We start from the raw sequence: 12,573 nt of genomic DNA, 5'->3' as shown, positions 1-12,573 counted from the left end.
GCACAAGGGGGCAGGTGTGAGGCTGAGCACAAACTAGAAAGCTCTGCTGCACAATTCTGTGGGGTGACAAGTGAGTTGGATCTCTGTATCACTAGAAATAAAATATAACACTGTTTTTTTTAATTCAAGTGGTATGATACCATTCATGTAAATTTCTAAGACACCAATTACTATCATATATTGTTATGGGGTTTTACACATGGTAGGTAAACACTGTTAGTAAAGACAAACTTCCTGAGGAAGGGAAAGAGATGGAAGCACAGGGCTTCAGCTCTATCCGTAAGCTTATTTCTTAGAGACAAATACAAAAGCAAAACAAAGGGCAGAGAGAGGGGCAGGAAGACCAGGAGGTGGGAGGGAAGTAAAGAACTCGAACCAGTAAGACTTTGTGTAGATTCGGCTTGGGCAGTGGATTCTTAGGCACCGTTATGTTATTGTCTAGACTTTTCAGCATGTTAGAAATACTCAAAAAGATGAAAAGCTATGCACAGGAAAACCCATTATGTTCAGACAGATAAAGGGAGAGGACAGGGACTCCACGAACCCGATGTAATTACCAGTCAACTGGAGTCGTGAAGGGGCTGCCCACGCACTGCTGGCCACATGAGCTGGGCAGACGCCGCCTAAAGGAACAGACTGATGTGTCGGGGATAGTTCCCGACACAACTTGCTCCCACCTCCGGAGAACTAACCAACGATCTAGCTTTAGGGCCAGGTGAAGCAAACGGCCTCTACTCAGAAGAGATTCTCGGGATATATACACGTTTTTCAGCCTGATCTGGTGAGCCAGGATCAGCACAGTCTACCACGAAATGCAAATGAACACGTTAGAAAGGCACCTGTCACCATGTGGGGTGTGAGACCATCTGACCTAAAGACTGCCTTTGTAGAGGTGTATGGGAGAGCAAGAAAACTACTGCTTCTCAGAGAAAATAGAAAACAAACCCTCTTCTGATTTACTCTTATAACAATAAATAAAAAGAGCGTCTAAGCAGGTTTTTCTCATCCTTTTAAATGTAGGCTCCATGTTTCGTTTCTCCTTCCCCTGTCCTCGTGGCCCTGCATACCAATCCCTGCTTTCTTGCTTTGCAGACAAAAATGATCAGTATATTGAATTGGCTTTTTAAACTGACACTTGGCCCCATCACCAACCTGAGAATCATTAAGACGTCTGCTGAATTTACCCTGTAAAACACAGCTTAGGAAATAAAACCACATCTCTTACTTGAGGTCATCATAAATCTTGGTGAAACACTAACCAGTCAGTATATTCATGTGCTGCCCACTCACAGCATTATGCACTGACCTCAAACTCTAAAAGAAACACAATACGGAAAAGCATATTTCAATACCTGTTTCATTAAATAAAGGTGGTGTCATTTTAGCCCCCAGATACATTCATTTTTTCTCCCTAAACGCAACACGTTTACCCCCACAAAGCAGGCAACAGCATCCCAGTGCTGGGAGGGATCAGGGCAGTGTCCCAACACAACCTCTCTGCCGCCGAGGTGCCCTTCTAGCGACCCCGCAGAGAGGCACGGGAGGCACCGAGACCTCTGCTGCTACCTAGACCTTTCAGACTCAGGCCAAGTCTGCACACCACTTGATTAAGGTCTGATGATCATTCCAGATGATTTACCTTTCTGTTTTTTTCGAATTTTCTCGACTAGGGACCTGATCTGCACATACTCCTCCCATTCTTTTCCTGGACCCGGTGCAGGACTGCTGCATTCTGTAACAGAAAAGCCATAGAACTCAAACATTTCTTTCAACTCCACCACTTCATCTTCAGAACAGGATTTGGGTTTTGTTATTGCTAAAGGACAAAGATACCACAGCATGATGATAAAGGTGAGAAATATAAATCAAGTGTACTTTTCAAAGCATATAAACCAAAGCATCTGAAACCATTCAAATGCCGCTCATTAAACTCTGGCCCAGCACCTGAGTGTGAGCACCTAGCGTGCATCTACCTCATTCTTGTTGCTCTGATCAGCTTTCCTCAGAATACACTTGGAAACAGGAAAATCTAAAAAGCTGAGCTGAAATGCAAAGCATTTCCCTAAAAACTCCTCAAGATGGTAAAAAGGAGGTAATATTTAAAGTTGACGTTTCTTTCTAGTTAAACCCCGTAACAATGTCTCTCTGGGGGAACCAGTTAAATTGGACATAAGGACAATTAGTCAACAAATATTTCACATCCATGTGTAGGGCTCTATATTAAGCACTCTGGGGGAGTTACAAAAAGAGGTGGCACAGTTGCTGCTAAAAAAGCTGCTAAGATTCGACTGCAGGGCCAGAACCAAAGACCACGCTCGGCCTGGGAGGCTGCGACCCAGCACTGGCCTATCATCAGCACACTCCTTTGTGAACAGCCATCCTGGTTTAGACAGCGAGCCCCTCCCATGCTCCTGCCAGCCTTCCTGCCGCCTCTGCTCCCACTGAAGAGAGTCAATGTGGTAAATAATCCACAGAAAGTAGCTCTGTGCTAACCCAGAACTACTTAGGTTAACCAGACTTACTTCATTCTTCCACAAGCAAATACCGACTAAGGGGAGGGGAGGCCCTGCAATACAAGAAAGAACCTGTCCTCACACTGCTTACAGCCCAGTGGGCAAGTGAGGCAGGCAGCGGTTGGCACACAGTGCTCACACCACATGGCTCTTGGAGATGGAGTCCACGGAAGCACTTTAGTGGGACCTGACCCTGACTTGGTTGCTGCCTGCTTCTGGGCGGGAGAGAAAGCTAAATTTTTATTTGGGGTTTAGCCTATCACATAATCTAAACATAAACAGGCAAAGAAAATGAACTAAATGTAGCTAATGGAGTGACCACACCTTTGAAACAAGCAGCCCCAATTTAAATTCACAATTGAAAAAGGAAGTTACCAGGTTATGCTAAGTAACTAAAGCAAGCATAGGCACTGAATAGCTATCTAATTCCCTTGAACCAAGAACTCATCACTTCAGCTTGTGAAAACTCGAAAACTACTACTGAATTATGGAAAATAAAGGAACCACTCTAGTCAGGGCACAGAGTTCCAACGGTGTGCTGGCTGACAGGCACGCCGTGCTCATTTTGGGCTGTACAGCCCCTATCACACCTTCACGAGCAGTAGCTCATGTGGTCCTCATTACAGTCTTTATTTACCCATGTGGACACCGAGACTCAGGGATGAAGAAATCTGTCCAAGGCCACACTGTTAAAAAGTAGCAGAGCACATCCTTGCCCACCAGCCCAGGGAAGACATGTTTTGGGTTGCTGTGCTTTAGAAGTTTTACATTCAATCCACACAAGCCTCATTAATAGTTCCACAGTCCTGAAAGGCCCCAGCATCACCATTTACAGACGGGCGACTGTAAGGCAGAGGCGTTCTGCAACTCGCCCAGGTCACACAGCTAGGAGGCTGGGGTGTGAACACAAGTGTGTACCCCGTCATGCTTCGCCAAAGTGACTCTCCCTGGCAGCACCCAGGACGCAGAGCAGTGAAAGCGCACGTGCCCCACCTGAAGGCAGGAAGGCCGAGAGTAACTTACTCTGCAACAGCTCACTGGTTAGGTTCAAGGTTTCCTTCGGGGACACACTTGCTGGAGCACCAGTGCCTGATTTTTGTGTTTTTACTCGACTCTTCTTACCCATTTTCTGACTACAGAGAAAAAAGAAAAGACAGAGAAAAGCATTACATTTCCAAAGAACAAAGTCAAGTGATAAAATGTGGCATGCCAGTGGCATAGCCTTGACATGCTAATATCTTACCTCATAGGCACCATATCCTGAAGTTCCCTTCCAGAAAAAGAAATGCATAACAAATATTATATTTGGAGGCTGACTTGCCAATGGGTTTCAGCCCCGGGCAAGTTCACTATGGATTCAGTGTGACCAAAGAAATGACAATAAAACGTTGAAAGGGTTATACCCAACTTTATTTCCATGGTGGCAGGTCAATCACCAAAATCCCATTCACTCAGAGTGAGTATGCATGCAGCAAGCTGATCTCTGCCTCTGGGCCTCTCTGCACAGTTGTCCTGCACAGCCGTCCTCTGGGCCTCTGTCCTCAGCGCTGCCACCACTCCAGCCTCTGCTCTGCTCTCCTGCAGCCTTGCAGCCATGCCACCATGTCACCCAGACCACTGGGCACAGCTCTTTATATAGAGTCAATAGCAACGTATTGCCCACATGTGTGTAGTGAGCTAACCAACCAGGGCCAGGTGAGAATCCTGGCCACAGGAACCTTCATTTTATCCACAGAGGCTCTCAAATGAAAAACAATCTGCTTTTGGAGAAGACAAGTAATGACTCCATAACATCTTATTATGTTGATAGACAGTGACTGCAATGGGGGGGATGAAGACTTGATAACAGGTGAATGTTGAAAACACTGTGTTGTATATGTGCAACCAACGTAAGATTGTCTATCAATGATACTTTAATAAAAACAAGAGAAAAACAATTTGCTTTGTAGTCTCTGGAAGAAAAATTTGCTCCTTTTCACCTACAAAACTATAGCAGAAGCAAATTTTACCCTCTCCATACCTAACACTCTTAGGCCCTCTCTGTACCTCCTGAGGGCACCTCTGCAGAGGACCACTGCCCTTGCCTAAGAATAACAAAGGCCACCCATAAGTCTGCAAAGGACTTTGTTTTTGGTGGTTTTGTATTTTGGGTTTTTTCTGAAGTATAGCTGGCATACAGTATTAGTTCTAGGTATACAACATAGTGATTCAACATTTGTATACATTATGAAGTGATCACCAGGATAATGCTAGCTGCCATCTGTCACCATATAAAGTTGTTACAATACTATTAGCTGTACTCCCTCTGCTGCACAGTGCATTCTCATGACTTAATTTATAATTGGAAGTCTGTACCTTTCAATCCTCTTCCCTATCTTGTGCTTCCCCTTAGGAAGGACTTTAATCACAGTCCCAAACACAGCTTGGCAGGGGAGAACCATAGAAGCCCTGGCCTCTCCCCTCAGCCCGGCTGGCAAGCCTGCTTGTTTTAGGCTCTAGACAACTGGAGTGTTACTCTGCTGAGGCCCTCTGGGCACCCCCCTTTTCTTAGCAAGCCAGGGGGGAAGTGAGCCCCAGATAGCCATGCTCTCCTCCACCGGCCCTCACAGTGTGGGGACACCCAGTCTACCAAACAGGCTACCTCACTCTGCCCGCAGCTCCTGACCCCACTTCACATCTTCCCTTAAGGATCCCCCCAACTCCCATGGCTCCTCAGCATTTAGATACCTGTCCTGAGAAAATGATCATTAATTAAAATAGCAGAAGGAACCCTGTATGCAGCACTTCAACCTCTGCCAGGTCCTGGGCTAAGATCTATCTCATTCAATCTGCCTAGACCCTCTAATCAGCGATGTTATTCTCATCTTTTAGATGAGTTCTCAGAAAGGTCAAGTTCTTCATCTTTGTCCAAGGTCACATGCCAGGTAAGAGGCACAGCTAGAACTGGAACTCCCATCTGCCTGATCCTAAATCCTGTGCTCAGCCACTAACCCCCCTGCCTCTGCTAACATACAGTAGAAAAGCACAGGGCGTTAGAGGCTAGAGGGTCTGCCAGAGCCAACATCCAGCCATGTCCTGCCAAGTGCCTTCGCCCTTGGGAGTCTCAGGCCACCTGCTCCAACGCATCGCTTGATCATCTCTTACTTAGACAGTAACTCTAGTCTCTTATGTGCCTCCCTGCCCAAACCCACCGCTACTGCTCTGTCCCCAAACTGTCCCCCCCACCCCAGCACTTGGGAGACCAGCAATACCAGTGGCAGCCAGCGCCTCACACGCCTCTACTCTGTCCCGCTGCTTCCTCCACTACACCCCTCACCTACCACACTTGAGTCTCTGGTTAACTCTTGCTTTCTCCAAAAACCCTGCTCAGTCTTCCCCTTCCTAATACTCCCTTCTTCTGTTACCCGCGGACCCCACTGCACTGAAAGACATGGGCCAGCATCAGTTTTCCTCCTAGATAACAGGCTCCCTGAGGGCACCCTCCCCGTCTTACTTCTGTTTGTGTCTCCAACTTCTAGCCCAGAACTCAGCGTGCAGCAGGTGCTCGGCACAGGATGCTCTGTGAGTTCCTAAGGAACAGCATTCCTTCCTTCAGGCAGTTCTTATGTGAGGTCAAATCTGTATTCCTGAAGTCTCTACCCAAGGGCCAAGGTTTCTATCTCCTTGGAACATCCAGAAAATGTCTACTTCCTGCTCCAATGAGACTATTAAACATCTGGTCACAATGACCTGCAAACACAGTAGATTCCTCTGGCAGCAACATTTTGTAGTCAAACACTTACAGCTCAAGTTGTTCTCAAGATTTCTTTTTCCTTAAGCCAGGTAACTGCTGGCTTTTAGAAATTAGTAATTGGCATAGAAATATAACACAGATGAAACTTTGAAACACATCAGTAAATTAGCACCTGAGAGAGCAGCTATACAGAGTGTAATCTACAAAGGCCGGTCACTGAAGCCACTCCCCATTAAGACTCTCACCCCAACTCTTTCCTCCCTTACTGATTCATTTCTCTGCCTTTTTTTCCCCCTTTACATTCACAGTAATTTTTTAAAAATCAGTACACTCATGTCGTGGGCTATTATGAAGGCAAGGGAAGGATACTGTGGAGTCTCAACATTCCAGGGACTCTCCCTCCCCACCACTCTACCCAAACCTTGCCTTTATAAACAGAGGGGTCACTACACACAGGGAAGCACAGCACCTGATGGCCACCACCCCAACCAGGGAACCAGCGTACCAAGCCCTCCAAGACTCCCTCAGCCTCTGCTACTCACAGCCATCCCCATCTTTTGACTAATATGCAAATGGCACCCATAATCAACAACTGCTTACGACCAATCAAGTGATTCTTTTACACATAATCTGTATAGTGGAATGAATACATCAGGAGAAAAAAGATAAAGTGCATTTAGAGACCTTGGCTGGCTGGGGTGATGGGCAGTGAAGGACGGTACTGGAAATGTCACCCATTTTTCAAAGTACAGTTCACATATACTGAACCTGAACAGACTGAGATGGAGTTTAAGCTGTGTTTTTGTTTTAATTCTAAATGGAAAGGATATATATTTGTATTTTTCCTGAATTGCTTTCAACAAAATATAACCAGAATAAACATTTTGGATTACATTTATTTGGCAATTTATCCAGGAGACCTTAGCTTTAACACAGCATCTGTTTTTCAATGTATCCAGCGACCCAGCTTTTCAGATGGATTGACGGAAAGAGAGAGTGATCCTATGGTTTCCTCCTACCTCAGGCACCCAGCTATAAATGTACTTGAAGGGAGTGTGAGAAACTGTCTAATCTTTATGTAGGAAGAAAAGAATCTCGCTAAAATATTTTGCAGGCCATTAGGATCAGATTACTACATTCCAAATTAAATACACAACTTAAAAGGATGATGGTTTAGGAAAATGAAGCACTCCCAAATTGGAAAGTATTTCACTTTTCTCTCCTGTGTGATGTTTTCTCTCCTACAGAAAATGGTAATATACAGTCCTTGCTATGTTAACTGACACCAGTGCCTATCACAAACATGTTCTCTCTTTGCACAGTAGCAGGGCCCAGTTGTAGGGTCAAGCCGAACTAACTCATACCACTTTAAATGGCTGACTAAGCACCCATCAGTCCAATCTCTATCGAAGGAGGTGCTAATGTGCCACAACTCAATACCAACAAGTCAAGGCAAGGAGGCAAACAAGAGGGTAGAATTAGCTTCAACTGAGTAGCTACTTAAGTACCAAGATGAATGTAGACCTACGAGGTTCATGTAAGTAAAATTTAATCTTTATACAGAATAATTTGGCCATCAGAAAGACATAGAGATATATAAACACAAATTTTAGATTTAAAAAAAAAAACAGATGTTTCTTGCTACAATGTTTTTTGCTATTTTTCCACTAATTTACACGATAATTTTAGAGACACGTAAACCATTTCTGATTGACTTTTCAATATAGGATAGTTTCAGTTCTAAACTGCTGAATTAAGTTATAAATACACTTAAATTGAAATGAGGCTTCTATTTAAAGGATGTTGAAAAAAAAACCCTCATAAAGCAAATAATCATTTGGTATCATGAATAATCCTTTCCTATTATATCTCTTTAAAATAAAATAGAAAAATGTTAAGCATGAAGGAACAGCGGTAATCTGCCAAGAAATTACCTTCAAACCACCCACATTCCTCCAATAAAGGTTCAAGACTCCAGAATTGTGGAATATCAGGTTTGGAGAGATTTTGGGGGTTCTCTGTGTTAATCCTCAACCATGAACAGTTTTAAAATAATGGTGTCTAACGCTACACAGCAGTGGTGGCTGGCAAAGTGCTTTGCCATCCACCGCGAAACTCCAGTCTGAACACCCTGGGGCCGCGTCATCCCCATAAGAGACGCACCACCAAGGCCAGCTTCCGCGGCCAAGTACCGGAGACAGGAACAGAGCAGCGGTGCAGAGGATGCTCCTCTGCTCGCCCACAACAGGCCCCCGGCTGCTGTGCATTCACTTCCGTGGCAGAGCTCCTACTACTGTTTGAAAGTTCCTCATCCTATTTAACCTGTTCCAATTCTGCCTTTCAAAGAGAAACAACCACCCTTCACATTTTTGAAGACAGCTTTCTGACTCACCAAAGTCTTCTTTTCTCCAGACCTAACATGGCCCCTCGTGATTTACCTCTCCAAAGCGGACCAAACCACCTCTGCATACTACACCTCAGTGAAAGGTTTTTTCCTCAGTCAACAAAACCCTTCATATGTGCTCTGAGAGGGGCACAGTTCAACAGGACCATTGCCTTCCTGGAACACAACTCACAGAGGTTTTACTGACACACAAGAGACCTCCCTAGCTCTTCTACCAGCCAAGTGAGCAAGGGAATTACTTCATTCCTTCAGTGTCCATTTCTTGAGTCATGCAAAGATGAGTGAGATAGGGTCCCATAGCCTTTAGGATAAGTCAGTAATCAACTAAAGCCTTTTGTTACATAAACTGACCTCCAGTAAGATAGAGGCACTGCAATGATCAAACAACTGAGTTTTTGAACCCAAATGCAATTATTCATGCTAACTGTCATACTGTGTTTCTAGGCTACTGAAATTATGTCATCCCTGCCACATCTGGGCCCTATGGCAGGTCCCCAACATGATCATCTTCATAATTTCAGCATTTCAGCATTTACTTTATCAGAACTGAGGTAAGCATTTTACACAATCGATAAAGATACATTATGCCCCCTTTACAGATGAGAAAGTTTAAGTTTAGAGGTTGATTAATTTGATGCAAGATTATCGATAGATTCTTCGGTGGTGGCAGAGCCTCACCAGCACATCTTGAAAGAAAACTTTACTGATAATAATATTTCATGGATTCAGCTCAAAACTAAGCACTTACAAAGGTTCTGAAGGTTTGTTATCATCTCTGAAATACAAAGTAACAATATTCCCTTACAGCAGTAAAACTACGATGTAAAGATTTTATCTTTAGCCTTTTAAAGCATGGAGACGTTTTGCTGGCCTTGTTCAAATACATGGGAGTGGCCTCAGCCCAAACAGGAGCCATGAGCAGAGCTTCCAAATTAGCTTGTGCCCATTCCCACATACCCAACACTGATCTTTGTGATGCCACTCTGGTCATGGATCAAAAAACTGCAGAGACCAATTAGATGTTCATGACATGTAACAATGCTAAATCATTAAATCAACAAGTGAAAAACTTTATTAGTCATTAGTAAATGTGTTACAGTAGAAGCAACTTTACTGAGTATCTTTCAACACTAATTCTTACTTTCTCTTAACTGTACTTAATAGAAAACTATTGCTATTGAAGAGTCATGCCTATTTTCTGATTGAAACCTTTAAAGCACTTAGTCATAGAACTTTTTTAGACCTTGTTATGTTCTAATGAATTATATCCTAAAAAAAGTGGAACATGAAACTCAGAGTCATAAATAGGTACGTAATAAGCCTAAAATAATATTGCTTATTTATCAAGAGTTCTATGTAGATACCTAATTATCTACATTCTCTAGACAATTCTTTAGTCCTTCTAAAAAACAGGGAAAACATTTCTTTCTGGTCTGTCCCTTTTGCCCTTCCCTCCCTCCACACCCTCATTACTGAAGCTATGTATGTAAAACATTAAAATTTTACTTTGGCTTGGCAATCAGTATCCCTCAGATCTCTTTCAAAATCTTAACTTCAGAGTTGGACGTGTCTTTCAGTGTCAGCCAAGAGTGTTTGGACATATCTTGATTATTAATTAACTTCTATTTGGAAGTACTTGATTAAGAAAGGGTTTCAAAGTCTTAACTTTGGCATTTGAATTTTATAATCATTTGGAATCACTTTTCTTCAAATTGATTTCACTTGAAAACTGTCAATACCTGTATCTGTACCTCTTGTTTTACAATCTGTTTATTTCCAAAACCTAGAGGACACTCCCAAATGGTAATGGGGTCTATGGAGCTAAACTCTGGCTTGAGTTACTGGATGAATTTAACAACAACAAAAAAAGCAGGACTTCTAATCTTGCCAATTCTGATAAATAAGCTTTTTTTCCCTAAGACTATTAAGTGACCTAATAAAAAGTCTCAACTCCTTTGTAATAGAAAAATATATGTGTGTTAACATTTTGTCAGAAGTTTTTCTTTAAGAATAAATGTTATGTAATTTAATTATAGTATTTACAGATCAAAACATTTAACCTCTCCTATTTTATGAGTAGAAAAATGAGATAAAAGGAAATCCAATATACAGAAGTCAATTTTGCCAAGTAAGATACACGTGTAAATGCAACTAAAGTGAAAACTGGAAAAATTTCAAAGCAAGGAATCCTTAATCTAATACTCTTAACTGGTTAACTATGACTCAGAATGAACTAATACCAAGATAAACAGTTCTGTGACTATAGCAAGAGAAAAAGGATGCAGCAAATTAAAATATTTTTCACTGATAAAATAATGGGCCCAAATGTAGTACTAATTGAGAAAACAAATTGGCCACGAGCAACTTCCAAAGTAACATAAGAATAAAGATACAGTCAATGTACTGTTAAAAATGCTTAATGTCATCTTAATAAATGGCTCCTATTCCTCTGTGAGGAAACCAAATCATGGCTGCAGTCCCAGGACTGAGGAACAAGTAGAGGAAACAAGCTTCTAACTCTTTCTCCACACCCCCAACGGAAGCACCAGGCACAGACAACGCACCAGGCACAGACAACGAGTTTCTAAAGACAATCTCCCAGTAAAAGGTATTCATCAAACTACACCAAAAAAAGGTAACAGTATTAGTCACATTTCTAAAAGCTACTTCAGATTAGTGATAAGATAAAAGGAGACATGATATTCAAACATTTTAAGTGCTCTGGAAAGCCTCAAACTGAAGGACACCCAGTAAAAATGAATCCAAAGTAACCCTGAGCTAGCAGCTCAGATTTTTACACAAATTTTTACTAAAATTCCACACCTGGTTTTACTGAATTCAATGATTATCTACTGGATATTTACTTCAAGCAAGCCTCGTGCTAACCCTGATACTTTTCTCTAGCTGTTGTCTTTGTCATTCTTTTCTAGATGTGAGAGCCCCAAGTTTTTAGGATGCTATTGTGAGCTCTCAAAAAAAATTTTTCCAACGGTTGAACTTTAGAGTGGAACGATATTTGAGTACAACCCTCACATCTTTCTTATTTTCCAGTGGCTTTTAAAGCAAAGGTTTGGTCATCACTGAATATGTGGCCTAAAAGTTCACTGCACAGAGCAGCTCAGTAAGTGTTACTTTCTTAGTGACAGTCTTACTGCATTCCTGACAGAACTGAACCAAAACTTTCATTTCCACACCACATTCAGGTGTAAATGTTTTAATCTTTAAGTCCAACTTCATTCCTATGCCAGGAAAAAAGCACTGAGAAATGTTAGCATAATGGAGAAGAGATGAGAAGCAGCAACCATTTTACTCTCAGACTAGAGCTCCATGTCAGATATTTTCTTGCAATTTTAAGTGCATACAAAACAGAGCAGACAGGAAGGGGCAGCAGGAGCCTAAAAACAGAGGTTGTTTGGGGTCCCAATAAAGAGGCTGTTCTGTGGCTCTTGAGAACTCGGCTTACAAACCACTTTCTTGGGCCACAGAAAACCACCTCCTTAAATTGCTGGCATTTTACCAAAATATCAATCACAGCAGCCCTGGGGACTAATTTGGGTAAGGAAGGACTACATACATAGTAGCCTGTATAGACACAATGTATCACAGTTCAAGCAAGTCTTGCCAAACTTTCACAGTGGAGAGGAACGCAGCTTTTTATTTTATTATATTCTCCAGCTAAATGCATTCACTTAAAATGGGGGAAAAAAAAAACTCTCCAAGATTATTCCTGGCTAGTTCAGTTTTGAAATACAGTGGGGTTATTTAAAAAAAAACGGGGGAGGGAGAGGTTATCATTTACTACACACGATAAAATTGACTTGAAGGTGTCCAGGTGAGTTTTGACAAACTCACACCGCTGTGCAGCCACCACCACTATCAAGCTATGGATTGCCGAGCGCTGAAACATTAACTCCGGGGATTCT

At 42.5% G+C, this 12,573-nt stretch overlaps 1 protein-coding gene across 4 annotated transcripts in view; it reads right to left on the bottom strand.

Moving 5' to 3' along the window:
- The window catches only part of SETD3 (SET domain containing 3, actin N3(tau)-histidine methyltransferase), a 67,171-nt gene that overhangs the window by 53,054 nt on the left and 1,544 nt on the right, over nucleotides 1–12,573 (bottom strand). For all 4 annotated transcript variants that reach the window (XR_005024131.2, XM_036882108.2, XM_036882107.2 and 1 more), the window contains exons 2-3: nucleotides 3,537–3,646; nucleotides 1,640–1,732 (exon numbers count right to left, since the gene is read on the bottom strand). Coding sequence is in view for 3 of the 4 variants with exons in the window: in XM_036882108.2 (XP_036738003.2) it covers nucleotides 1,640–1,732; nucleotides 3,537–3,646 (203 nt within the window). In the remaining variant the exon portion in view is untranslated. The remainder of the gene's footprint in view (nucleotides 1–1,639; nucleotides 1,733–3,536; nucleotides 3,647–12,573) is intronic.

This window comes from Manis pentadactyla, chromosome 11, assembly GCF_030020395.1.
Source record: "Manis pentadactyla isolate mManPen7 chromosome 11, mManPen7.hap1, whole genome shotgun sequence".
Taxonomy (NCBI): Eukaryota; Metazoa; Chordata; class Mammalia; order Pholidota; family Manidae; genus Manis; species Manis pentadactyla.
The sequence above is the reverse complement of the archived record's forward strand: the minus strand, read 5'-3'. Positions and strand labels throughout refer to the sequence as shown.